Source organism: Dysidea avara, chromosome 10, assembly GCF_963678975.1.
Source record: "Dysidea avara chromosome 10, odDysAvar1.4, whole genome shotgun sequence".
NCBI lineage: Eukaryota > Metazoa > Porifera > Demospongiae > Dictyoceratida > Dysideidae > Dysidea > Dysidea avara.
Window position 1 is genome coordinate 28,415,833 of NC_089281.1, and position 27,940 is coordinate 28,443,772.

The 27,940-nt window shown below is 39.1% G+C and overlaps 1 protein-coding gene across 1 annotated transcript; it reads left to right on the forward strand.

Annotated features, from left to right (window-relative positions):
* Positions 1–8: 8 nt before the first annotated feature.
* LOC136237216 (inositol polyphosphate-5-phosphatase A-like) lies at positions 9–27,940 on the forward strand. The gene is made up of 18 exons (XM_066027536.1): positions 9–173; positions 1,137–1,175; positions 1,235–1,335; positions 3,255–3,342; positions 3,690–3,791; positions 3,852–3,923; positions 16,091–16,143; positions 17,668–17,731; positions 17,780–17,835; positions 19,610–19,694; positions 20,404–20,487; positions 20,538–20,609; positions 23,140–23,210; positions 23,751–23,801; positions 24,783–24,843; positions 25,541–25,600; positions 26,157–26,229; positions 27,602–27,940. The coding sequence occupies exons 1-18, from the start codon at positions 105–107 to the stop codon at positions 27,625–27,627; spliced, it is 1,227 nt and encodes a 408-aa protein (XP_065883608.1). The 5' UTR covers positions 9–104; the 3' UTR covers positions 27,628–27,940.

Sequence of the window (27,940 nt, forward strand, 5' to 3'; positions counted from 1 at the left end):
GTCTGTGATGTTTAGTTTGCGCGCTTACTTCATAACCGGATATCGCTGTGGTTGAGTTGCGTTATTTTCATTTGAAAGGAGTGATACTGAGCGACATTGTCAAGATGGATGATCCGACACGAAGCAGGACGGTTTTGGTGATGACTGCTAACCTGGGCTCTTTGTTTGACGAGGTAAACCACTTTAATTGCACTGAACATGATTTGTGCTTTGTTACTTAGTACACAGGAAGGCATAATTTCTTACTTATACTACTACTACTGCGTACATTTGCTGCTTGTGAAACAGTAGTAGAATTATCTTTCTAACTGGAAATTAAGTGTATTGCATACTTCTTTAAACAAGCTGAGGCAAGGGTAATTTGTTATGCTGCTTGCATTTGATTGGCTATTGGGAGTTTTTTAATGTTGCTTAATTAATAGCACATCTTGGTATGCACCTGTGCATATGTCCTTGTGAGTGGGAAGTTGCCTTTGGTCATGTTTCTGTGTTGGTGTAACCTTTGTGTTTCTCTTTCAGCCGCCGCTGTGGAGTTTTGCCACCTGCAGGTACTCACACCAGCTTGGCGTTGCTATGACTAAGAAATTCACATCAATTAGCACTGCCTTCGTACATCCGTTGTAGTGTTTACTTGTATCAATGTGTTGCAAACCCTGTCGACCTGTGTTACAAACCCTGCCGACCTTCGTATACCCTTGAACATTCTAGCACCTGCCATTGTTGTAGTTACTTGTAGCAATGTGTTGCAAACCTTGTCGACCTTCGTATACCCTTGAACATTCTGGCACCTGCAATGGCGTTCAGTAGCATTAGAGATTTAGTGTGGTACATCAGTTTATGCATAGAATTAGCTTCTTTGTATTTTGAACTGTTTTTATTTGATATAATGTTGTCTCAGTGATAAGGTAAGAGAGATTTGTGAGAAAACTGTGTTGAAGGAAGGATATTTCTTAATGGCCTGGTGATAACAGGCCATAGATAGGCAGTATGCATGTTTCAGTAGTTTTACTAATGAAGTATTATATAGCCCCTGGTTTATTTTTCAATGAATATAATAGGTGTTTTTAAAAGAAATTCTTTAGAAGTTCATTTCAAATTTGTAAATTTTGGTATATTTTGTTATTTTTTCACTGTAGGACACCATGGAGTTGCAGTGGTTTAACAGCTTTGAGGAGGTAAGAATTTTATTAGTAGCATATTATGTTGTGTGTCCCACCGAATGTCACTGTCACAGGTAATGGAGTTGCGCAAGCCTGTTGTAGTGGCACTGCATTTGCAAGAAGTTGGTGGGAAGGATTATGAAGTGTCCATGCCGAAAGTTGATACCTTTGTCAGGTGAGCATAATAATCATAAACAACCTCTATTTGACACTATTTCATACCCACTTTTACTGCTACCTTTGAAAAGGTAAATGTTTATTTATCTGGCTTAGCTACATAGTGGATAATATTGATGATAAATGCTTGACTATTTGACAAGTTTTTTTTTGTCTAATTTGTTAGTTCCAGTTGCCCAGAAATTTTGTTAAGTCTACAATGTTGTGATTAGCAGCAGTTGAGTACAATGAAGCTCCATACTTGCTGACCACCTCATTATAGTGAGACCATCTCAAGTAGTTTTCCTGAAGTGTACTTCATGACCTCATCAATAAGACCACCTCATTTTCAATGAAGTCCCAAGCATAGTTAATGTGTACTTCTGTGAATAACTCTATACCTCAGTGTTATACAGTAGTTTTAATTTTGTTTCACTACTGTGCATGTAAAAAAGACAAGGAAGTCTATGCATGATGTATTGTTTTGTTTCTGGTAATACCTATTTTATTTGAGGACAATAAATTAACACGAGGTGTAGTTGCCGTCCTGCAATGCACCTGGTTGAAGAAAGTTGTGTCTGTCTATGTTTCTCATCACACCCTTGTGAACAAAATTATGTGATGAGATATGAACGAACCACATCAACGTAAAAAGGACACTCAATATTAGTAACTACTGTATAAAATGTGGTCCCTTTGATAATCAGGACACTTGTCCATGGTCCCATTTGTATTAGTGTGTGCACATTTGGATCCCTGAGACTTCAGGTGTCTAAATTGGACTATGAACAAGTGTCTTGAGACCTTGGTAGTGAGGTGTCCTGATTTCAGGAGTCTAAATGTGTGTACAAATGGTCAGTGTCTTGATTATTAAGGTGGTGAAGTGTCCTGATTTTAGGGATGTAAATATGTGCACACTAATACAAATGGACCATGTCCTGTGTCTTTGTCAGTCAGGTGTTCTGATCAGGACATCTCACTAATAAGGACTCAAAGGTGTCCAGAGTAGACGATACAGCTACATATGGGAGGGACCCTGGCTAAGAATATTTTGCACAAACATGATGAAGATGTACAAAAAGGCCCATACTTCGAGTGCATACTGCACTAATAACTTGATTATTCAAGAGTTCCCATGTTTAGCAAATTTCTTTACAACAATTGTATGACCAGCTTGTAATTTACTGACTGGTTGCTATGCGACCATGCAAAATTCAAAGCGTGCTGTAAATCACCTACCTGATAAGAGAGTTAACTTTGCAACCAACCCACCAATGCTTAACTTGGCAACCATGTCAGCTTCAAGTCACTGTCAAAGCTTAATAAATATGCTGGTAGTCATTGTGTGTGAGGCTTCCCTAGTGTCCGTTGAGCTTCACTATAATTGATACTGCTGGAGCATTTATATGTGAAAAGATTTCTGAAATACTAGAACTACATTAGAAACTTGTACAAAGAATACCCTGAAATGTATGGCCTTGGTATGTCCATAATCCTGATTCATGCATTTAAACCCCTACTCCTCTCTAATAGGGATGTCTTGATAATCGGGTGCACTTGTCCCCTGTCCCAATTATGTACCATGTATATATTTGCTGGGCTCAAATACACACCAGGTAATTCATCCCAAGGTATGGCATTGGCTCGTTTAAACGCTGGGGTGTCTAAAACTAGGCTATACTTCTAATAAAATGCTGGACTGGCATACTGTACAAGAATCTATCTATCGGATAAAAATTGACACCTTACAAATAAGGACACTTAGGGTATTCTGGAGGTGAAAGGAATAGACATGCAGGCTAAACAGTGTCCAGTGGTTATCCAGATTTCATGTGTGTCCACTTTGGTGGCTCCAGCTGTATTGTTAATGTTGTGAGTATAATTAGTGACAGGAATGAATTTCATGCCTCTAATGGAAGCCATTTATTGACTCTGTAGCCACTTGATGTCCTTGAAGTGTATGACTTTTCTGAATCGTTTGAGAGGATATCTGGATAAGGACTTTAAATCTTCTGACCATTTTACTGTAAGTATGTATGTAGTGTGCGTGCGTGTGTGTGTGTGCATGTGGTGCGCATGTATGGTTGTGTAGTGTGTGCATGCATGTGGTACGCATGTGTGGTTGTGTAGTGCGTACGTGTGTGTGTACGTGCGTGTGGTGTGGTTGTGTATTGTGTGCATGTGGTGCGCATGTGTGGTTGTGTAGTGCGTGCATGTGTGTGTACGTACGTGTGGTTGTGTAGCGTGTGTGTGTGTGTGTGTGTGTGTGTGTGTGTGTGTGTGTGTGTGTGTGTGTGTGTGTGTGTGTGTGTGTGTTCAATGTCTGTTCATTCATGTACAATACACACATGACCTCAACGTAATATCATTCAGGCTCTTGGCAGTCTCTACTTCTTCCATTCGGACCTCCCAGAAGTGGAAATATGGGACTGCAATGAGGGACGCTTCCTACCCCTTCTTAATGATGCAATTGTGGTGAGGCGGTAGCCATCACTGTATAAGGGATGTAATAAATATTTTTTGATTAATTCATAGACTTCTTGTGATGCTGTGAACACTGACCACACCTTTGTGAAGCAGAAGTTCCCTACTGACTTCTTTCCTGGGGTAAGATGAAATTTACTAAACCTTCTGCATTTCATAGAGTGGATGGTATCATCTGTGACATTTGAGCTTCACAGCATTCATACAGGCAACAGCTATCTTGCAGTTGTTTTAAAGAGCCCATGCATGGTCTTGATGAAGCCATCTAAGCTGTACTGCCGGTGCAATTATCATATTGTGACATCATATGTCTAGCAGTATTTATTAGATAGATTCTCAAATATAAATTCAATACCTGTTTTGAGCCACCATCTCATCTATAAGCCCTACTCAAATGTAAGTGCATCTGATATATAAGTACCCATTTTTAATAAGAGTCCATCTCATGAGTAAGCTCCTCTCAAATAAATACAAGTCCCATCTCAACTATAAGTCTATACAACTATAAGCCATCTCATGAGGTATACTAGAGTGTCTGTTATGTAATGTGAAGGTATACTAGTGTAATGTGAAGGTATACTAGTTGTGTGTATATATATATACACAGTAAGGTATCTCTTGTGTTAGTGTAACATTAATGTACTGTGAATATGTAGGAAACATAAATGTGGTTGATTAAGATATCATGTGTGCATGAGTAAATATTAAAATATTGAGAAATATTGGGGGTAGACATGTTATTTAGTGCATTGGATTCCTCCTTGGGTATGGTGCACTTGTTGCTGCTTTCGTATGTGTGAAGGTTTAATTAACAGCTCCAGGGTGTAATATTTATACATCTAGTGATAAGTGGATTTGTAAACAGGAGAAGTGGTGTCACATTCTGCCAGCGATTCTTAACCATCTTGTTCTTGGAAATCTACATAATTGTCTGACTGTTGTATTAGAGTAGTTGATAGTTGTATAGTATTATATATTTTCTTATAGTCCACGAACTAGCTGAAACATCTTGTTGCTCTTTATAGCAACTGCTGTTGACATCCTTTTTGACAAGTCACAAGTTACCTTAGTTGTAGTAAGACCTTGTATTAAGGTAGCACCCTCTGGCCTTCATTTAAGATTTGAGTCCGGCTTTAATATGGACAAATACACAGACAAATATGGTGAGTTGTTTATATTGATAGTCATCTTGGTAGTCACAGTTATATTAAAGTACTTGTTACGTTTTGCGTTGCATTTTTAGTTAAGCGGAATGTTGCATTTTTAATTAAGCGGAATGTTTGTGTTTCTGCTAGCGTTGCGCCTGCATGATCCATATTACGTGTTGTGTTTGGGCTTACTATACGTGGGATGGAAGGGTGGGGGACTAAACAATTGCTCACAATGAAGCTGAAGCCGATATTCAACAGCCACCATGGATTAAACAGTGACAGCAGGTGAGCTAGCTATTTCATTATCTATCTTACTGTATGGTTAATAGACTCTTCAAGAGTGCCTTCAGTGGCTAACTAGGAAAGCACAGATGCTGCTGCTGCTGCTGCTGCTGCTGCTGCTGCTGCTGCTGCTGCTGCTGCTGCTGCTGCTGCTGCTGCTGCTGCTGCTGCTGCTGCTGCTGCTGCTGCTGCTGCTGCTGCTGCTGCTGCTGCTGCTGCTGCTGCTGCTGCTGCTGCTGCTGCTGCTGCTGCTGCTGCTGCTGCTGCTGCTGCTGCTGCTGCTGCTGCTGCTGCTGCTGCTGCTGCTGCTGCTGCTGCTGCTGCTGCTGCTGCTGCTGCTGCTGCTGCTGCTGCTGCTGCTGCTGCTGCTGCTGCTGCTGCTGCTGCTGCTGCTGCTGCTGCTGCTGCTGCTGCTGCTGCTGCTGCTGCTGCTGCTGCTGCTGCTGCTGCTGCTGCTGCTGCTGCTGCTGCTGCTGCTGCTGCTGCTGCTGCTGCTGCTGCTGCTGCTGCTGCTGCTGCTGCTGCTGCTGCTGCTGCTGCTGCTGCTGCTGCTGCTGCTGCTGCTGCTGCTGCTGCTGCTGCTGCTGCTGCTGCTGCTGCTGCTGCTGCTGCTGCTGCTGCTGCTGCTGCTGCTGCTGCTGCTGCTGCTGCTGCTGCTGCTGCTGCTGCTGCTGGACTGAAAGCCACCGTACACACATACACTATGAACTTTTATGTATAGCATATTTGAATGTCCAAGAGGCTACTTCAGTTAGTCGTCTACTTCAGTTAGTCGTCTACTTCAGTTAATCATCATCTAATGCATTTGCATGTTCCTTGGCATTATTTTAGTGGAGCATTCGCATTCTGTTTTGTAAAACAAAATACAAACACAATAGGAACTTTTTTGTCTGCTTTTGTATTTAATGTAGTCATGATAGTGAAAAGTGGAGGCAGTGAGAATAGTAAGGCAATACTTACTTGGCAAATACTGATTAAAACACATTTATGATACAAAACTCTTTGTCAGCTATAATCTTAACAAAGAACAGTAGGATGGCTTAGTTGTTAGTTATAAATTGCACCCTTACAAGAATGAGGTGTATTGTACAGGTGTAAGACGGCAGACGCTGCCACTCGTGTTCGTATATCTCACTACTGATCTCTCTCCAAGTACATGTAACCTTACAACAACAATCATTACCTAAAGGTGTCGATTACAAGAGATCATGTGTGGTGCATGCATGAGTCTGTGTGTACTATATCAGTGTTACATCACCCTCCTCCTCTAAGAAGACGTCTTGTCTTCCACACAGCTTATTGGAACATAGTCACTGTATCGAGAGGGTACTCTATGCTCTCTCCTAGGATATCTACTTGTTGATGTAGGCACTGTAGTAGCTGTCCCCTCTGTGTGGTCCTCAAGTGTCATACTAGCTGTGTTGTTATCATGATCATCGTCATCAACAATTTGTAGATTCTGTCCAACTGGTGGTGATTCTGGCAGGTCTGGATTGCGAAGGCTGTTAGATACTGGTACTTCCTGGGGGTGACTCCGGTCTTCTTGATTGAAGCGTATATTTTTGGGGCATGGTTTTAACCGATCAAAATGAACGATCTTCCTAGTTCGTCTTCCCTGCAACTGCTCTATTCTGTAATTTGCTTCTGACAATTTCTTTACTACTCTGTATGGGCCTGACCACGGATGGTAAAGTTTCTTACTTGCTTCTCTCTTGCCCATTGGGGAATGTAACCACACGTAATCCCCTTTCTGGTAGGGTTTCCCATGAACTTTCCTGTCATAGATTTCTTTCTGTCGCACGTGTTTGGCTTCAGAGTGTTTTCTTGCCAATGCAAATGCTTGGCTCATCTGCTTACCAAGGGTGGCTGCATACTCATTTGGTGACTGTGTGGTGTTGTTTGGGGTTCCATATATAACATCCACTGGGATACGTGCCTGTCGACCAAACATAAGAAAGAAAGGGGTATAGCCTGTGGAAACCTGCACACTTGTATTATATGCCATTCATACCTTCCGCACATGTCTCTCCCAGTCAAGTGGGTTATCTTTGGCACAGGTAGCTAACATGGCCAACATGGTCCGATTGAATCTTTCAACAAGGCCATCACATTGGGGGTGATATGGTGTGGTCCTAGTTTTATGTATCTGTAGAAATTGCCGGCCCTGATCAGAGTGCAATTGCTCTGGTGCAGAAAACCTGAGGAACACTTCATCTACAAGCCTTTCTGCTATGGTTGACGCCTCCTGATTAGGTATGGGGAAAGCTTCCATCCAGCGGGAAAAATAATCCCCTACAACCATGATGTAAGAGTTTCCACTATCACTTTCAGGAAAGGGGCCCACCAGATCAACAGCCATTATTTGAGATGGGTAAGCAGCAGAAATTGTTCCTAATGGTGATTTTGGTGTTTGTGAGGGAGACTTCCTAGAAACGCAAGTGGCACAGGTTTGACACCAATCTCGCACATCATTATAGTGGCCTGGCCAGTAAAACCGTTCTTTAAGGCGATGAAGTGTTTTATCTTGGCCCAAGTGCCCACCTGCAATTCCTTCATGGAGATTTTGTAAAATCTCTGCCTTCAGCCTTTCCGGAACTATTAGTTGTAGGTAGTTCAGATCACTGGAGGGATGTATAAATTGTCTGTACAACACTCCACTTACTATCACAAGTTGTTCCCACTGTTGTAATAGGCGACGAAAAGCTATGGGTTGGCTCTTTGCAAAGTTGATAGAAGGCTGCATATTTGTTTCTTTAGCTCGAAGTAACTGACCAATACACTCATCTGTCAACTGCATGTTACGCAACTGCTGTGGAGAGTAGCCACATGTAATATCACTTGATGTAAGCATCCCTACTGGTGTGCTACTCGTGTGAGACACTCTGCCACACTGTTGGCATGGTAATCTTGATAGGGCATCTGCATTCATGTGTTTTCTGCCAGGGCAATGTACAATGGAGAATTGAAATTCCTGCAGCTTCTCCAGCCATCGTGCTAGCTGACCTTCTGGATTCCTAAATTGTTGAAGCCAGGTAAGGGCACCATGGTCTGTGCGTACTGTGAATTCTCGCCCGAGTAAGTACTGGCGGAAATGCTGAAGAAATGAGACTACGGCAAGCAGTTCCTTTCTGGTTACGCAGTAATTTCTCTCGGATTTAGTCAGTATCCTACTAGCATACGCAACCACATGCTCTACTCCTTCATCATCTACTTGTGACAGAACAGCTCCAATACCGGTGTCACTAGCATCTGTATCAATGATAAATGGTCGTGACCAGTTTGGCATCATCAAGGTGGGGGCTGAGGTGAGACACTGTTTGAGGTGATCAAAGGCCGCTTGACAATCAGTAGTCCATTTAAATGTGGATCTTTTCTCTGTGAGTTGGTGCAGAGGTTTGGCATGCGAAGCAAAGTCCTTTACGAATCTTCGATAATAATTAGCCAAACCTAGGAACTGTTGTACCTCCACTCTGGATGATGGTGTTGGCCATTGCTCCACTTTACATGTCTTCACAGGGTCAGGGGCAATTCCATTTGGGGAGATAACATGGCCAAGGAATGTGACTTCCCATTGGAGGAATTGGCATTTACTTGGGTGAACTTTTAGACCTGCCTGCTTGAGTCGTTCTAATACTTGCTGCAAATTTGATAAATGCTGATCAAAGGAATTGCCCACTACAATAATGTCAACTTGGTTCACAACGCTTGACCTCAAGAGTGGGTATTGGCAAGCGGAGGTGGCTGGGGAAAACCGTGACAGGACTGCATTCTGCACTTCAGAGGGTTTATATGAGTTCAACGTCATGCCGTTTGGATTATGTAATGCCCCAGCCACCTTCCAACGATTAATGAATTCAGTTCTTGCTGGTTTACAGTGGACTAGCTGTCTTGTCTATATAGATGAACCTGCCAAAGTGTCCAGGGTATCGTCAACTCTTGGGATTGGATAAGCATCCTTCCGAGTAACTTCATTGACCTTCCGATAATCCATGCAGAATCGTGTAGTCCCATCTTTCTTCTTCACTAGTACTATGGGGGATGCCCATGGACTCTTAGATGGTGAAATAATGTTCCTTCGAAGCATGTCTTGCAACAATTCTTGCACTTTTTCACGGTGGGGTAAGGGAACACGCCTAGCTTGCTGGCGAATAGGTTTAGCCACACCAGTTTCAATCCTGTGCTTCAAGACATTGGTGCGTCCCAAATCATCATCGTTTTTGGCAAGGATGTCAGAATAATAAGAGAGTACTGCTAAGAATTGCTCTCTTTGGTCCTCTGTCAAATCTGCAGCTAGAGGTGTATGTAGAGGTACTTCCATACACTCATGACCCAAACTGTGACCTTCTTCTGATAGTGACTCTGTAACTGCATTGATACTGGTCTCTGTGATCAATTCTGCTGTAGCCACTCTTGTCCCCTGGTATAAACTTACTGGCATTATGCTTGTGTTGGCAATTCTTATTGGTATACCATTTTCTGCTGGAGTTACAACTGCTCTAGCTATCAGCACCTTATCTAAATGTCTTCCCTCAATGAGCCATGGCCCACCCCTTACTGGTAGTTTAGCCATTATTTCTATCTCACTAGCACCTGGAATGGTGATTGTCCTACTCATGGTGACATGGCTAACAGTACTGCTGTCTGACAGATTGGATGGTACCAGGGCAAGGGGTTCTAATTACTCCACAATAAGTTGCCTCTTAGATATATCCAGCACACATTTGTTGGCTTCCATGAAGTCCATTCCCAATATACCTTCAGCTGTGATGTTGTCAGCAATGATGAATTTTTGGTGGTAAGTCCTATTGGAAATATTCACCGAGACAGTAGCTGATCCCCGCACATTAATAGGGTGACCATCAACTCCAACTATATTGTGATATTTGGTAGCCTCAACTTTAATGTCACCTTGCTTAAATTTATCCCATACCTTCCCATTGATTAGTGATACCCCTGCCCCCAGTGTCTACTAGAAATGACACAGAAAAGCCAGATATTGTACCACTGAGGTAAAAACTAGTGACAGTATTAATGGCCAGCGGTGATTGTTCATGATTATGACTGCTAATTTGTAACCCAGCACACCCTCTAGCAAAGTGACCAGGTTGTTTGCACTTTCTACATATAACAGTGTGAGTCCTAGGCTTATGTCTGCCCTGCTTGTGTGATTGCTGTTGCCTGACTTGTTCACTTTTATTATGTTCACTTTTGGTGTGTGGTTCATGTAACTCAGTGGGGCTTACTACTTCTAGGGCAACCAGTCTGCTATGAAGTTGTTGTAAAGCCTCTGTTAAACACTGCAATTGGTGGATGGACTGCTCATTGCTAGCAGCTCGGGTCGGAGGCACCTCGCGACACACATCAGCGGAATGGGCTACTTTGGCATATGATTCAAACTCGAGGGTCGCGTGTACCGCTTCCCTCACACTTTTAGGCCGACGCTGTCGCACAGCAAGTGATATCTGCAGTGGTTTGAGCTGTGTCAAGAAGCGAAATAACGCTAATTCTTCCTTGGCCTCACTACAAAGCTCGGGGAATGCCTTATCTACTAGCGCGCATACATCATCTCCAAAATCGGCCCAATCTTCTACACGTTTTGTCCGATTGTACCATTCTATCTTATAAAGTTCTTTCTTGCATGGTGGTTCAAACCTATCTCGCAATGCTGCCCGCATTAAAGTAAAAGAATCCTGGGTCTCGTGACTGAAGCGATTGTAAGCCACGTAAGCCTTCCCGGTCATATGAACTTTTAGCCATAATGCTTTCTCATCGTCATTCCATCCATTAATCTTCGATATGCACTCAAAATGACTCACCCAGTCGTCAAAACTCTGGTTGCCATCAAACTTCTCCGGGAGCAGAACTGGGCCAATATCGTCACGAGCCATCCTCATGTGCGCCACAACGTGGATCAACCTGGCAAGAAATCAGAGAAAGACAAAATCACTGAGACAATTGGCCACCTCCTCGGGTACCGTTAACAGTTTTTCCACGGTACCACAGATTTTTCTCTTCAGGTTCTAATCAGCAGGGTGACTCCAATGGGTAATTCAGACTGACTCAGCTAGGTCAACTGCGAAGACGGAGCATTCAGCTCGAAACTCAGTGAAGGTTCTGTGCCGACTACACCAGTGTAAGACGGCAGACGCTGCCACTCGTGTTCGTATATCTCACTACTGATCTCTCTCCAAGTACATGTAACCTTACAACAACAATCATTACCTAAAGGTGTCGATTACAAGAGATCATGTGTGGTGCATGCATGAGTCTGTGTGTACTATATCAGTGTTACACAGGTAATTTGATTGCGTGGGAGACCAACATCATAATTACATGATTGTATTTGGTTGTTTCCCATCCTTGGGTGTAGTAAAAACAGATTTGGGTGTGAGCTGATCATTGGCTTAGTACCATACAGCACAAATTTGGACATGAGAAAACTACGACGAATTGGACAACTGAATAATTTTGACAATACTTGTGTTGCAGGAAACCAAAAGTGTTAAGAGGAAAATGTTGACAAACTGCAAGCGAACTGTCAAATTCGTCAAAATTTCTGATTAGAGTATATGTCTGCTTTGTTAGAGTACTACGATCTTTAAGGTGCAAGAGCAATGTACCCTTAAGCCCGACGTGTGGTGATGGGAAACAAGGAATAAAACAATGATGATGTCACTTGTTGTGTAGCTTTATAGCTCTGTGAGAAATAGTTTGATGACCTTTTAATTACATTTTAATGCAGATTTGAGCTTAGCAAATGGTGTGTTTTATCACTTCTAATGATTTTAATTTCGCTAGTTTGTATACTTTTTGATGGTATGTAGCGACTGTTCTATTGGAATACTGCAACATTTTATCTGATTAAGTAATGTGATGATGGTGCTTGGTTTTTTGTACCTAAACTGATCATTATAAGTATAGCTATCTACTTCCTTTTATGGTAGCATAGATGCTTCAAATAATCTGTATACCATATAGCGGTTTTTATCATGAGACTATGATCGTTTAGCGGACTTCACAATAATTATTACAATTTGCATTATTTTTGTATAATGTATGAATTTGTTAGCTGCATGATATTTCTTGTGGCTAAGCACGAGCAGACACTTCACTGATTTTGACTATTACATACGACAAACTAAGGATAGACTACCCCTGAACCCTCGAGGAACATTGATTCCTACTGCTACTATTCTGTTTGCTAATTGTGAAGTGCAGAAGGTATATAACTGTTAACTGTGCTGACCAGACCAGTGATTGAGCCACTGGTAGTGATATACATCAGAAAGAGATACCAAGGGTGCAAAGAAAAGAGCTGAAATCAACAAAGCATGCAGAGTGGGTGCTACAGAAGTACAGAAGTAGCAGGAAGATTAGCAAAAATGTTTGGACTTTCAATTTTAAGGTACTGCTAGATGTTTAAAGAAAGCATATTTGGAGAAGGGATACGAGAAGAGAGAAAATAAGAATGATGGTGTATGACCATCTCAGAACTACCAGTGAAGAAAAAGGCAGACTACATCTTCATGGGAAGTAACTGATGATTTAGTACAAACAATGTTGAGGGATTATGTATGCCCCCATTAACACTATTATAGCTATTGCTGTGGCCAGAGGTATAGCATAAGCTATGGATTGAACATGGCTTGCACTGTATATGCAACATTAACTGTGTAGTCCTTGTTAGGATGAATTTCACAAAAAGAGGAGAGTGTAACAACCCACCAGATGAGGAGCTAGTACAGATGAAACAGTCTTTTCTTGCCAAATTGTTGGAGACAGCAGAGATAAATGAGATGATGGGTGTATAGCTGGCCATCAAGCCAAAAGGAAGATCACTGCAGAATAATGGTAGTTTTTGTGCTTCGGAAATGCTAATAAAGCAAAATGTATAAATTCTCTGATAGCAATAAATAGTTTGCCTTTCCTATGCTCATAGCATTGTAGTATACATGAAGTTGGAGAGGTGCTACCTATGCAGCTACTTTATGGATGCACAAACTAAAAGATATACCAGCTCCCTGAAGACTAGCTTATATTCCATACCCACAAATAAGGATACCATACTGGAGTATGTAAGGAATGTGATAGTTCCATTTGTGGAGCTCACATAAGAAATGTTAGGATTGGATGATGAGTACCAGTGGTCATTTATTTTAGAGGTCTATTAACCAAAAATGTCACAAGCAAACTAGAGGAGAATTTGTTCTGTGTTTATTCTTTGCGGCATACACTGGACAACTCCAGCAGGTGGATATATCCATCAACAAAGTAGCAAGTCACTTTTATGAAATACATCAAAGGAGTCGTTTATCAATGGTGAGGATACCATTGTTGATATTTCCACTGCAAGAATGAAGTGTGTGGCTGGGATTGGATATCCAGGCTGATACCCTTGGTATATAGATGATGTCAAGCTTCCCTTGCATGGTGATGATTACTTGGAAATGGACAAAGACGAGAATTTCGGTAGCGTTGCTGGCTATAGCTTTCACTGACAGATGAAGGGATGAAGGTGATCTACCAACACACATCCTATTGTAATATTAAGTTCAGGAGAGTCACTAGTAATATAGTATGCTGTATATCATACCTGTTTGGTATGTTAACTAAATAATTTCACTGGTACAGTGACAACAGAATCATATATGAATGCTGACGTTTGTACACACTTTATCTACAGTAGTTACCAGTGTATAATGGTACTTTATTAACCAGTGTAACTGTATCTTGTGGTAGTATATTTTCTTCATCTTGAGGATCTCTTATTTTATGCCTTCCTTGCACTAAACTATCATCAATGTCCTGTTACTGTAGCTGTGATTTCACCTTCCTGCTGTACTGAGATAATTTCATTGGAAGATGGCCAGTGGTCATCATTCTTCATTGCTATGGCGTATCGAAGAAAATTTTATACATCTTGTTTACTTCTTGTTTACAAAACAACTGCTCCCATCTATATCCCTCCATAAACATGGTAGCTTCATAATTCCACTGTCACACTGTAATATTACAAATTTGACAGTTCACAAGTATATAATGTCACATTATTTTATTTTGCATTTTTAAAATTTATATGTGCTTGTAAGGTAAAGTATAAATACGAAAGGATAATTGCCTTGGTATGGATTCTTCATTTGATGACTGGGTAAGTCTGGTCTACATCCAGTTTTAGCGTCAAGGCTCTCACTGGTTAGCCCTAGGTCCCTAGTGGGACAGCGTACTTGTGGATGGTAGTCCATGTACAAATCTTCTAAATAGAAGCTGCTGATCTCTCTTGTTTCATTGCTTTTTATTTCAGTGATTCCTACTTGATTTTAAAATTCTTTTGTTTATTTAATGACTTTGTAACATAATTTAAATTCTAACTGGTGAACTTATGCATACTGCATCAAAAGATACAATGGCGTCAGACATATTATTCAAAGGCTGCAGCACAAGTGCTATCAGACTTTCAGTGCTGAAGCTCTAATAATAATAATAAAACGTAGTTCGCATCTGAATGTGTACCTCTTCGTTTTCTGCTACAAATGAAGAACAGTATGAGAAATTTATTTGATGATAGAGCTTGATTTGTGATTTTGCAATTTAGAGTGGAGATTTTCATTGATTGTGTGTGTGCTTCATTGATGTTACCAGACCCAGCAAAAGTATTTATTTTTGTCCTTTTTTGTAAAGAGGCGTCCCTAGTTAAGGGGTGTACAAACTAAGATTTTCGACCAGGATAGATGTCCTTGCATCCAGGTCCACTGTACAGGCCATACAGAATGTGAAGCAGAAAACACAGTCTAATATTTGTGTGTATTCTCAATTAGATGGAGTAATCTAATGATAAGCTTCTATGATTATTTCAGCCCGATTCTAAACTATCAATTGGCTTACGTTTTCTGGGGAATTTGCTAAAAAAGTACCATTAAACGTGGCGTAACTTTATAGCACATCATAATACAATTACGAGGTTATAAAGCTGCTGTGATTCTATTTTCCTGAAATTGTCCCTCACTGCTTGCATATGCATCTTTTCTCCTACATCGTACTAGTGACATAACTAGCTGGTATTGCGTTCCTTTAATCCTCCTATATGCTCAGTGATATAATAGTAGCTTTTAATGGCACACAGTGTGGTGGCAACACTTTTCTATGTTGTGATATCTGTTTTCATAACTGGTATGTTACAATCTCATCTGTGGTACAGCTGGTGTCTCACTTCATGAATATGCTAAGCCACATCAGTGTGTGTAGTCAAGTGGCCTAACTGATGGCCATTACTTTACACGGTGGCAGTTTTGACAAGAATCACCACTTGAGTGTTGCATTATAATGTCTGCAATATCTAATTTGAATGTAACAATGAATAAGTTATCCGTCGCTTTATTAGTATTATAATGTAGTTAGTCATTGTGAATTTCAGAAGTAAATTTCTAGGTATTCTGTAATAGTAAAAAATAGAACCATTCTATGGGTATAAAATTATTGAGGCCATAAAGCATACCATAACTACTTTTGGGACCTACTTGACATGGTCACTATAGCAAGGGGGGGGTTATTAAAGTGGTAGTCACCAAAATGTTTAATTTTAAACAAGAGTCTAAGAAGTAAGGACTCGATAGGGACAGAAAGTTTTGTTCTTGCCATATGGTTTTGCTGCTGAAAGACAACAGCCTCAATAAACTTGATATAATTTAGATACAGTCCTGAGTTCCAACACATCTGTTATTGAGAAGTTCTATTGTACTTAGATCATGCTCATTTGAAAACCATCACTCGCCATTTTGGCTCAAACCATACTAGTGTCCAGACTAGAGTGCATGATGTAATATTGTGACTGTTATATTAGAATATGATAAACCATTTTAGGTGAAGTGGTCCAGGAAAGGATTCTTAGCAACAAAGTGGAGGATTGGCAAAAAGTAAGCAGGAAACATTATCTAGCATGTCTAGCAAAGCCTTTCTATAAAGCAGTCTTATTAAAAGTGTTCACTAAGTGAGGCATTGTGTTATCTATAAGATGGTTCATATTGTGAACAATTGAGTTTATGCACTGTTTAAAAAGCTTTTAAAATGACATTATGTTTTTAACATGTGGATGTAATGTCATCAGTTTTATAAAATGTTCGAAATGTGATCATGTAATACATGCTGTTTTATGAATGTTCAGTGATGTGGAGCTAGTTGTATATCCTGTGTTTAAATAAGCTACATCCCTGTTTATATGCTAATTAGCTGGCTTACATCTGAAAATGAAATTGAAAACTGTAATAATTTTTTTATCATGCATGCATGATCTGTTTGTTAGTAATTTGACTATAGGACAGGTCCCTTTTGATACTGTCATGTCATATGAAGTAAAATGTATTAATGTAGCTACTTGGTACTGTTGTAACTACCATGATGTCATACTGTGATGTCATAAATTGTTTGTTGATTTAATGCTGTGCCACAGTCCAGCAGCAGCAGAAGAAATATAATAATCATGGTTATTGTATCACAATTGTTCTTTAATCATTGCAACTACGGTATAAACTACTCTCATTTGTGTGTGTATAGTGTGCGTGTGTGTGTATTGTAATTTGTAAGTCTGTAGGAGTATTTTGTTACTATATCTGGTACATTTGCTATCTTTACCGGTCCTTGAGGTAACGGACAGACATCTTGATGTTTGTCCAAGCATGTTTCATTTTGGTTGGATGTAATACTCTATCATAAAGTATTTACCCAGACATAATCCGTGAGTTGGCAGTGTCTCAAGATTTTTAATAAAATCAGTTTCTAAACAAATTTTGCAAACTCCTGGTCAAGTTTGTTCAGACATTATGTTCTAGCATTTTTGTCTGATTGTTTCAACCACTGCACTGATTATTTCATAGGGAAGCCAAGGTTTACTTTCAAACTTGTCACCAACAACTGTGACTGTTTTCCCACAATTTGTGTACTACATGTCACCTGTGTATCTATGGATATACCTGTATATTACAAAATTCATACACACTATTGTATTCTTACATGGATATACACACAAAAATATGGAAAACTATAAAATTTTTGCAGTGTTAATTTTCAAAGCTCACTCATTAAACCCTGCTACGTCAAGGATGAATGCCTTATATAGATACCTCATCCTTCACAGTCTGTAATATTTATTTATGTCCATTGAAACCCAAAGCAAATTAGTACCAAATCAGAATACTCTCAGTTGTGACTGTTGATTAGCATTTGTAAACTATTTCTATAAAGACATTTTAGGACCAAACAAATTTTTTTGCTACATTAAAGAAGTTACCCTCTTTAGGTATTAATGTATGGAGCTGGGACCGAATCTTTGCCCTTGTTATGAACTTTTTAGTTATTGTGTCCTTAAGTTGTTTAGGAGAGATTCCTTTGTGTACTTTTTGTCATTTGTCTAAATTTTATTAATGGTTGTTAATTTTACGCAGCATAATGCATTTTGTTAACATCCACTTGTTTCATGATGAGAGCAACTTTGTGGCAATGGAGAAGGTAAGTATTAGTATTATCTTATGTTATTATCTTAAATAACATCTCCAGTCTCCGTCAGAGTATTCGTCTTACAGGAAGACTGCTCTGAGCCACGTGCTGAACAGGTAATTACCAAGTAGTATTTTATCCAAATACTCTGCTTTGTAAATTTGTGCAAAGAGGACCTGCATACATAAACTTAATACTTAGTTAAAGTATCCCTTAGGGCCAGGGTACCTTTATAATCTGAACACTATTGGTTGATCTCAAGGTATTCAGGCTAAAATTTGTTTCCGAATAAAAGCAAACATAAAATTATATGTAAGTGTTAGGTTTGGTAGTCCCAACAGAACAGAAACTGTTAAACAAAATATTTGTGGTGTGCATGGTGGAACAGATGGTTGGTTACAAACAATTTCAGAGTGAGAAAATTTGCAAAAAGGAAACCATGTTAATCTCTTGTGGTTTATTTACCAGGTAGACACTAGTGCAACTAATCTCTTATAGTAATAATAACTTTACTATCAGTACCACACTATTGGCACCATCATATGATGAGGTGTCCTGTTTCATGCCTGATGTGTTTTATTTTACCAACTGTACTTCACCCTGTAACTGACGGTATGTGGCCACACAGTGAATATTAACAGCTGAACCAGGACACTTTGGTACCAGGTGGACGTCAAAGTGTTAGAAGTAAAGTACTGTGGTAAGGCTTGCCATTTTTAGGGTTAGAAACTTGCCTAGTTTGCAAACTGACTGAAGATCAAGTCACTACACAGGGTCTGCAACTCCATTTGCAGGCCTGTAGTGGAAAAGTTTTAAACGTAATGCAAAATTGAGATTGTCCTCTTTTTGCTAGCACTCAATTTCTCTTGAGTCTTCAAGTTGGCTTTGCTCCGACAAGAGACCCTGTCTTGTATCACAGACTTAATGGCACAAAGTGAACACTGCCGTCATCATTCAACACATGACCATAGCACACACGAATGGAGCTGGTAATAGTTACCATGGTAAAATGGGTAGTGTGCATCTATTTTCAGAGTAAGCAACATTTTATGAACTAATTGGACCTCAAATCCCACACATAAAATTAGAACTTGTTTACCAATGATTTAGTGTTGTCACGCATAATGGACATTGCTTAACTTACATAGTGAGACAGCTGAAAGAACTCTACAGAATACATCACATAAAAACTTGAGCCTAGCTGAGAATGATTTGTCTTACTATTGCAAACACATTATCTGTCATTGGATATAATATAGACCACCAACTCTTAACAAATTTTCCATACTTATCTACACATTCAATGAAGCCTATATATTTAGTGATACACACTGAGCTAATACACACTGAGCTATTATTACCTTGTGAACAATGTGTGTACCTTGCCTGTGTATTTAAACTTTTGACATGTCATACTTACTGCAAGGTTCGCTTGTGTAGTTTTGTTCATAGCATTCTAGATAATTTTCTGCTGTACCACTTGTTCATATCAGCTTACAGAGACTGGTACATGATATGTTTCTATTCACTGGTAGAACTAAAGGATGACCAGTACAACCCAAGATGAATAAGATAATAAAGTCTAATGTTCGAAATAAGAAGTGGTCTATCTGCTATGCACCTGATTGTAAAGGCCAACTTTGCTACTATAACAATTTTGTTTAGTTTACCTCTTGTCTGTTTTTGTTAATCTGAATAGTGGTTCCCCTTTTGAAGCTTGTAAACAAGGCATACAATCTGTCAAATGACAGTTCACTTTTAACGCATTCTTGTGGATCTGATTTTATTAGCTTCAATGTTGTCATCAGTAGCAGCAACCAGTAATTGATTTGATATAGATGCTAATCTAGTAGTTCACTCTAATGATATGTTCATGATGATGTTTGCTAGGTTGAAGGATTTGGTCAAAGGTGACGAAGCCTTGTTTCTCTATGGTGACTTCAACTTTAGATTGGATCTACAAGCTGTGATCAAGGTGTGTTGTGTGTGTTTGTGTTTGTGTGTGTGTGTGTATACGTGTATATGTGTGTTGTATTGTAGTGTAGGTGTGCAGTGCACCCATACATGTACACAATGTGAGTGTGTATGTAGCGTGTCTGTGTCCATGTCCCACATAATGGGTGAGGACAGTTCCCACACGTACAGCGTCCTAGTGTTGGAGCCCTAGTACCTGAGCAGTGTACAGGTATTCCATTGTTTCTAGATAGGCATAACCATGTATATGGCAGCTGAAGGCTTTGAACTGACCCTAAGGTTTTGTCATGAGAATAGCGCAACCACTTTAACAAATGGGATGGCAAGGTGCGCTCTTCAGTGGTTGACCACTGGCCAGTTTTGTTAGTGACAGCTGTTAAGGGTCAGGTGATGAGCCATAAGTGACTTCCTTGTTTCCATATTGTCTTTGAAGTTTGTGTTTGGTCACAGAAAAATATTTCAGTTTTAAAATGAAAGTAAAGTCATACTTTCGATATAATAGTCTCGCTGCTAGGGCTCACTAGATTACAAGCTCCTGTGACAAGTGCCTCTCATTGGAGGCACTAACTGATTAGCATCATGCACAGAGTAGGGTCTGGTTGTGCAAGAGTACTTTCTGTATACCAGCAACAGTTTAATTGTTTAAATTAAGTTATGAAAAAAATGTTTAACAAAATTCATTTGTCATTCTCCAATACACACATACACAGCATCTTACTGATGGGCACTGCTCGCAGCACATAAGGTCAGACAGCGGAGAGTACTCACGAATTGTGTACAGGAACTCGTCCGAGGTACAAGTACCCCTCATGTGTAATAGTTGGTCTCATCCTCTTGTCACTAGGACGTTCTGACAATTGAAAAGAAGGGGTTCTTCATTTCCTGTGATTCTCCTTTCACTAGAAACTATGTGGAAGTAAGCAAAAGATCTTGTTATGGTATATAAAGAAATTTTACGTTTTATGTCATAGACAGTTATCACCCTAAATCATATGTCATAATGTATGCAACTTGTATTAGTGAAATCCCTATAATTTTCTGCAAAGCATAACAATTGATTGTGTACACTCCAGTGATTTTGTTGTGGCTATGGCGGCATCACTAGTAGTTTTTTTTTTGCGCTGGATACTCAGGAACACTATCCCTGAACTTGGCATAAAATAATGTCCAGAGTAGTGGTGGGTGTGAGAGGGAGTCAAGAAGCCAACTGCAGCTCATCCTACTCCCTAATTTATTCTGTTGTCTTGTGGTGTTACTCCTTACAATACCCAAGTGACCACACTGCATGCTCAGTGCAACCAAGAACACTTTTAGCCGTCATGAGACCATATACCTTATTTGGAATGTAGTACACAGAAATTATTGCTAGGTTACAGTGATGTTAGTGAGATAGTATTGGATTGACTGCACACATTTGAATATTACTATTAACCAAGGTGCCAGCTTATATTATGGTAGTTATGGTAACTTCCACTTCCTTGTTGATCGTTAACATGAATACTGTATGAAGCTTCCAACTACAAGTGACAAGTGGTTCTGCCGTGTTTTCAGTAGAGATATGATAGTTCTAACAGTTCTATCTATAGATACATTGTAAATAGTAGTTCTAAGTGTAATAGTATGTAGTTCATGCTTGGAGTTGAGACTCGCCAAACTCCCGACTGGTCTCTCTGTAGGATACAAGTGTAACAGTAGCTCAAGCCAGCTTCCCGTATAGGGTAGTGTAATAGTAGCTACCTTTTATAAGTCGCCTATTAGAATATGAACTCATAATCTTGTCTCTTGTAAGTAATCGTCACTTACTAATAGTGGTACAATGCTTACAAACAACTACAAAATATTAACACTTTTCCATTATTGTGGTTGACTATGTGGCAGAGTAAATGAGATAGATGGTGCACTAATTAATTTTACAGCTAACCATAAGTCCTTCCCTGTCAGTGTACAATAATGTGCGTGGTGTTTGTACACTGAATTACCACTTTGTTTTCGAGCATTGTAAGGGAACTTTCTTTGCTGTCCCAACATGTAGCTAAGAGTGGGCAGTTAGTTAAGAGCTGACAGTGTTGCAGTGAGCTATGCGGACAGTTTCCTTTTATGTGGCTGATATCATGACACTCTACTGAACTAACAATTAGACCTGTAAAAACTGAGAACTCATGCAAGTACTTAATGCCATGGTGACAATGAGTGTCTCCCTCCCATGATTCACAGCCAGTTCCAGGGACTAATTTAGTATGCTAGTCTTTGTTTTCTGAGAACCCTTTTTGTCACTTCTTAAAGTGCTTAAGGCATGCCAATTTATAGCATTGAAGTGCTATTTTTGCAGTTCTTGTGTAAATTAAGTTTCGTAGCCTACAATCTTGAATTTTTTTTGTCATTTCTCAAGTACTTAAAGTACACTAACTAGCTATGTAACATGTTGCATTTAAATGGTAATACTACAGTAGTGAGTCTATTAACACAGTATTTGCTCAATTTACAACTATAGTGTATCATTATGTGGTTGTTCCTTGAACACTTTAAGCAGAGCTTATAGCTCTTGCAATATATGATACAGATTTGATCAGAACTGTTTTTATGCTAATGACACGGTTTATAGTTGCCTATTAATTTTACAAAGTGTTGCATGTAATGATGTACAAGTGGCCTAAATGGTTATCATTAAAGATCTCATCAACTTCTCTAAACTGGTATGGCTTCTATTACAGTATTCACTGGCCCATTGTCACTAGTTAGTATACAGGTGGATGTGTCGTCTGGTATTGTTGGAGGGGTGTGAGGGGGTCTGAGGGAGATTCTGCCTTTTAATTTTATAATGACCTCCACATCCTACTTTATTTTAACTGTTGACTCCCTCTGGTAAATAGTTGAGTGGTGCTATGTCAAGTGCCTCATTTTGTTTTGCAGTTCAGACAAATTCTATTATGACATCTACAGGCTAGACTTTGGTTTTGTGTGTGTGTAGCTATTGTTGTTTTTTGCTGTTATTAAGGTTTCTCATTTTCCTGTCCTTTCTATATATATTTTTACGAATCTTGCTGTGGCTTTTTGTCGCTAGCCTAGTAGGGTGACCTGCCTTTTGTACGAGGTTATTATTAGCTTAGTGGACTGTCTTTGTCAACTTGGAGTAATTACTACCTGAAATTGTGTAATCTTTATACTCTGACCACAACACAGGGCTGAGCTGGCCAGACCTGTCTGCCTGTCTCTTGAGGCGAGAGCTGCACATTGTCTGTCTCCTAAGGTTGCAGGGAGATCATATCACATGTTGTGTGTGAGCCTTACTGTAGCTGGCTCCCTCCTACACATTTTTGGTTGCAACCATCATCCTTTTTGAAGCCCACAAGTGCTGTAAGGCACACACCAGTAATGTTCAACACCATATGTTCAGTTTTTGTGTTTCTGTCTGTTATTATTATTTTTTGTTAAATGCTATCATATAGTTGTTTCCATTCGACAATGAGCTGAAGCAGTTTCAACACCTCAAAGAACTTCCAGTCAGCTTCCAACCGAGGTCTGTTCCATGTACCCACTGTGGTAAAAGTATTTGTGCAACAGATTAACCAAAATTGAGTTTACCTTCCCATGGTCTAGTTCCCTCCCAGAGCACAGGCTAGCTGGCCTTCCCATTTTATGTTGTGGAAACACTCCAACACATTTGTGGTAGGCTGTGAAGTTTGCGATGGAGGGAATTCAGTCAGGTGGCATATACGCTCCTTCAATTCAGTACTATGGTTTTGTTGTAAAGTGATCTTCATTACCAGTTATTATATAGCAAGACTGGTTGAATGTGTTTCATTTAGCAACTCTTTATTAGTTTATGAATAGGGCTGTAAGGTTGATAGGTGGTATAGGCAAATAAAATGTACAATGAAGTTTTATAATATCTGTTGGCTTTCCTTAATAATAAACATAGTTGACAAATCTATTTGATATTCATGTGCTATGGTGTGGGTTTTCTGTCACTATAACATTCCATTTACCTTCCTAAACACTTTATAATATGCTATATGATGAATATAATAAAACATCATTGTGTGTCTGTGTGTGTTAGCTATCCATTCAGTGAGGAGATTGGAGAAGGATGCTTATATCTACCTAAACGGTAATATATCATATTGTTGTTCTCAAATAATGGCATTTGTAATTGATATTTTGAAACTTTAGGTATTTAGTAACGGGATATTTTCTTGGTATGACTGGTAACGGATGTTGTAAACATCTACGGGATGTAGTGACGTTGTTCCTCAGCCATTCCTAACATTCTAGAATACGTTGTGCTTTGCAAAAGCAAACTTGAACCTTTTTTGTTTCCTACTTGTCTTGAATATCATCATTACTGCATACTGCGCAGTCTCTTGTTGAGGGAATAATGCTTGGTTTGTATGGCATCTTTTATAAATATGATTCTAATTATGACGTATTAGCTATGCCAAGAAGGCAGGAATGGGCACCTATGGAATTAGTGGTCTTTATAAACAGCATTTTTAGCTCAACAGTGGTCAGGTTTAAGAACCAACCCTAGTTCTCTCTAGGGAGAAGGTATTTTTGGATTACTTATTATATAGCATGTTATGTAAAGTATCTCATCAACTTGTCTTATTCATAGTTTGAGTAAACTTTTGTAATAGTTTAGTTAACATGATTAGCCAGCTATGTGGACTCTAAATATCCAATTGTCATGTGTGTATGTAGTCTGTACACATATAGTTACACACATGCATGCACACACGCACCCACACACACACACACACACACACACACACACACACACACACACACACGCACGCACACACACACACACACGTGCACACATGTGCATACACAATTAGAAGCATGTCATACTCCTGATATGTATCGTGTTGATGTATACAGTACAGTGAAGATGGGTAGGTTCTCAGGAAGCTATATACTTCCAAGACATAGACAAGCTCTGCATTTATTTCAACAATATATTTGTTTTCAAATTTTGTGTCACATAGTATACTTCATGAAAGGAAAGCTCCTCATGTTGTCATTTTTAAAGTGTATATATTTAGTAAATTACTTTAAAACTTAGACTTGTGATGTGTCCATCTATATTTAGATGTCCTGCTTGGTGTGATCGGATATTGATGAATGACGCAGCTGCCAGATTAATCGAGAAGGTCAGCATTACCAATGGGACTCTGAAATAGTCACTACTAGCTATTTATATTTTGGTCCTTTATAAAAAGGTGTCCTTAACATAAAATTGATTTGAGACCTGTTCACAATTCAAGGGTATCTGTAAAGAATGGTCAATTGTATATAATTCAGTGATATAATTATCCCATTGTGTTGTAAAATAGCAAATTCACTGCTCATAAAATTAGCTAATTCATAGTAGCAATAGCAAAATTCACTGTCATTAAGGGAACTCAGTTGCAGAACTGATAGACCATTTTCCTACCAGAAGTCATGAGTGGTTTGAATAGATTCACAGTGAGTTGGTTGCCCATTGTGGTACAGGCTAGGGTGGGAACATGCTATGCTAATGATAGGAAGTAGTGGACAGTGGTAATAATTGTGGCTGGTAAATGAGGTCTTTATCAAAGTGCTTGCTTAATTAAGCTGATTAAGACTCACTTTTTAATGCCATATCTGCCCTTGTGGGTGAATTAAACATGTCAGATTTTTATGGGATTCTTTAATTGCTGTGTTTGGTGGCGCAGAACAATTACCACCACAAAGTAGCACCTGGTGTGTAACAGATAGACACTATTATCGCATCTTTCCTTTGATTTATAAGTGTGCTTGTTTTTTTTTTTATAGTATGCACCATGATTGTGGTATTGTATGTGCGTTATGTTTGTGTTTGCTTAGAACCCCACTGATGTGAGCTATTCTATGATGGGAAAAGATGTTTGCGTTGGGGATCATAAGGTACGTGGAGAATACCTTGTATCGTGTACTGTTTTTGTTTACAAGTGCTGAAACCATTTGAAATATTTGCTGGGGTCACTGACACAAACAGTGTAGTCCATTACGCATATAGTCTGGGATATGTTTACGCTTTACCGCAGCAAAATGGTGTGAATTCTTTCTAATAGCTATATCATGTGTCATGAATTGAAATGGTGATCCCTTGAGGAATAACACCTCATTTCCAATCCATGTAGTCCTGATTTAAATACTTGCTTTGTGTTGTCTTGATCCTTGCAAGGTTTCTAGTCTGTTTTCTCATTATGTGAAGTCTGCTTGAAGCCTCAGTGATTTTTGTAGTGGTTGAGTACAGTTTGGAGTAGAACATTCACATTTAACACTTTAGCTCGTTGATGGTAATTTGTTAGTCATTAGCTTTAATGTAGACAGTGTGAATTAGTTTTTAAATCACTTATCCTGATACCCTTCAAGTATCAATCACAGATAGCTCTGATTGTAATTACGTTTTATCTGTGGTGTTTAATTGTTGATTTAAGGCATGTGTTCTCGTTTACAGCCTATTTATTTGACATTTTCACTGAATCAGGTGGACAGTTCACGCCCTGAGCAATCCAATGCAATGGAGATAGGTGTGTAAAGTGTTTTGTTGGAGTTAGATACTTTGTTTTGAACAAGATATATTCGTTCTTGAGCCAGAGGGAAACCAAATACCATAATGAATCCTTACAAACATGGAAGTATTCCAGGCAGCTGTATTTTAGACTTTGTTTTTTCCTTTGTCTGCAAATAGTTGGCCAGTGTACTTTGTTCTCTCCACATTTTTCTGTTGTGGGAATCTAGAAAGTTAGCCTTCTTCATATTTACGATGGTGTGTTTGTTTTTAGTCTTAATGTATATATGGGATTTCCAGTTGTGTAGTGATTCATTATATATAACAGCAGCTTTCCTAAGGCTTGACGTTGTATTATGCATTTCATGTGCTGCCAGACTGTTTACAAGGATTCATTTATATTGTAGTGTAAAAGTGGTGAAACCAATGAATCAGGGTTTTGACAACATCATCAAATTACCAGAGTATTAGACTGACCAGTTGCAAGCCACTCATGAATTTATAACATTTCTTCCTAAAATATGTGACCACTTTACGTGTCACTTTGCACTTTACGTGTCACTCTGGTGGAGTATCCAATAGCTTAACTAATGTTGTAGGTGATGGTAAGTGCCAATTGCTGTAGAGCTTCAGACATCATGTGATTTGTCCCATGTGTCTACACGACTCATGATTGATTAATATATACAGCTGGGTCCATGCATGTGATCAACCTAGCACCTGATTTCTTATCACTTTTTAATTTGCTTTGATTTGATGATATGTGCATACACACATCTACAACCTACTGTGTGATGGCTACTATCCGATGGCAGCTTGTGTATCAGTTGAATTATTTTATTAACTAATAACATGATGACATCAAAGGAGTAAAGTATAATGTAGTGAAAATTGCAAAAGAGAAGGAACACAGAGAAGGGACACTTAGTTATGGTTTCTAAGCCATGTGAATGGAAACCAGTTGACCTTACTACAAACTGCTTTAATGTTATTATGACTCATTCATGTACTGTTCCTTATTAAATAGAACTTGTTGGACAAATAAACAGCCTTTATACTAAAGCCATCCTAACGTGTAGAAAATATAAAATACACTCTGTCTATGTTTTAATGCTATTATGTAATAGCTTATGAGCACATGTCAATCCATGCAGTACTGCTGCTATACATGATAAACATAAAACGTAAAATTATAGATGTGCATTTGTGTATCTTTCATGTTAATAGTTATATGTATACTGTTTACTTATTTCATGGTGAAAGCTATTAAATAGAAATAGTTTTGTATCACTAATGGGGCCCACTCACTATCAGCTAAAAACTTGTTCTTGTATAATGCGCATACTACTGAAGATAATGCTTTTTTTTGTTGTTCTTTGTGATTTCTGCAGGTAAAACCCCTCCGAGCAATGAATAATGGTTGTAAATGTAGAGAGGTCGCCCTTCTTTATTTTTAATCATTCCAATATATGCAGTGTATATAGAAGATATATTATATATTATTTAATTGTTGTAAAATATAAAGTTATAGCTGCATATAGTTTTAATAATGAATTTTAAGTGTATGTAGCTACGTACTTTTAAGAACTATAGCTACTAAATAGCTAGCTACAGCAGAACTGTAATTATAAGGTGTTTATGAAAGATGTAACCACTACCTAGCAGCATTCTGTAAATGGATGTTATAATTGTGTTGTGTTACTAAAGAAGCTGTATTCATATAGCTCAAA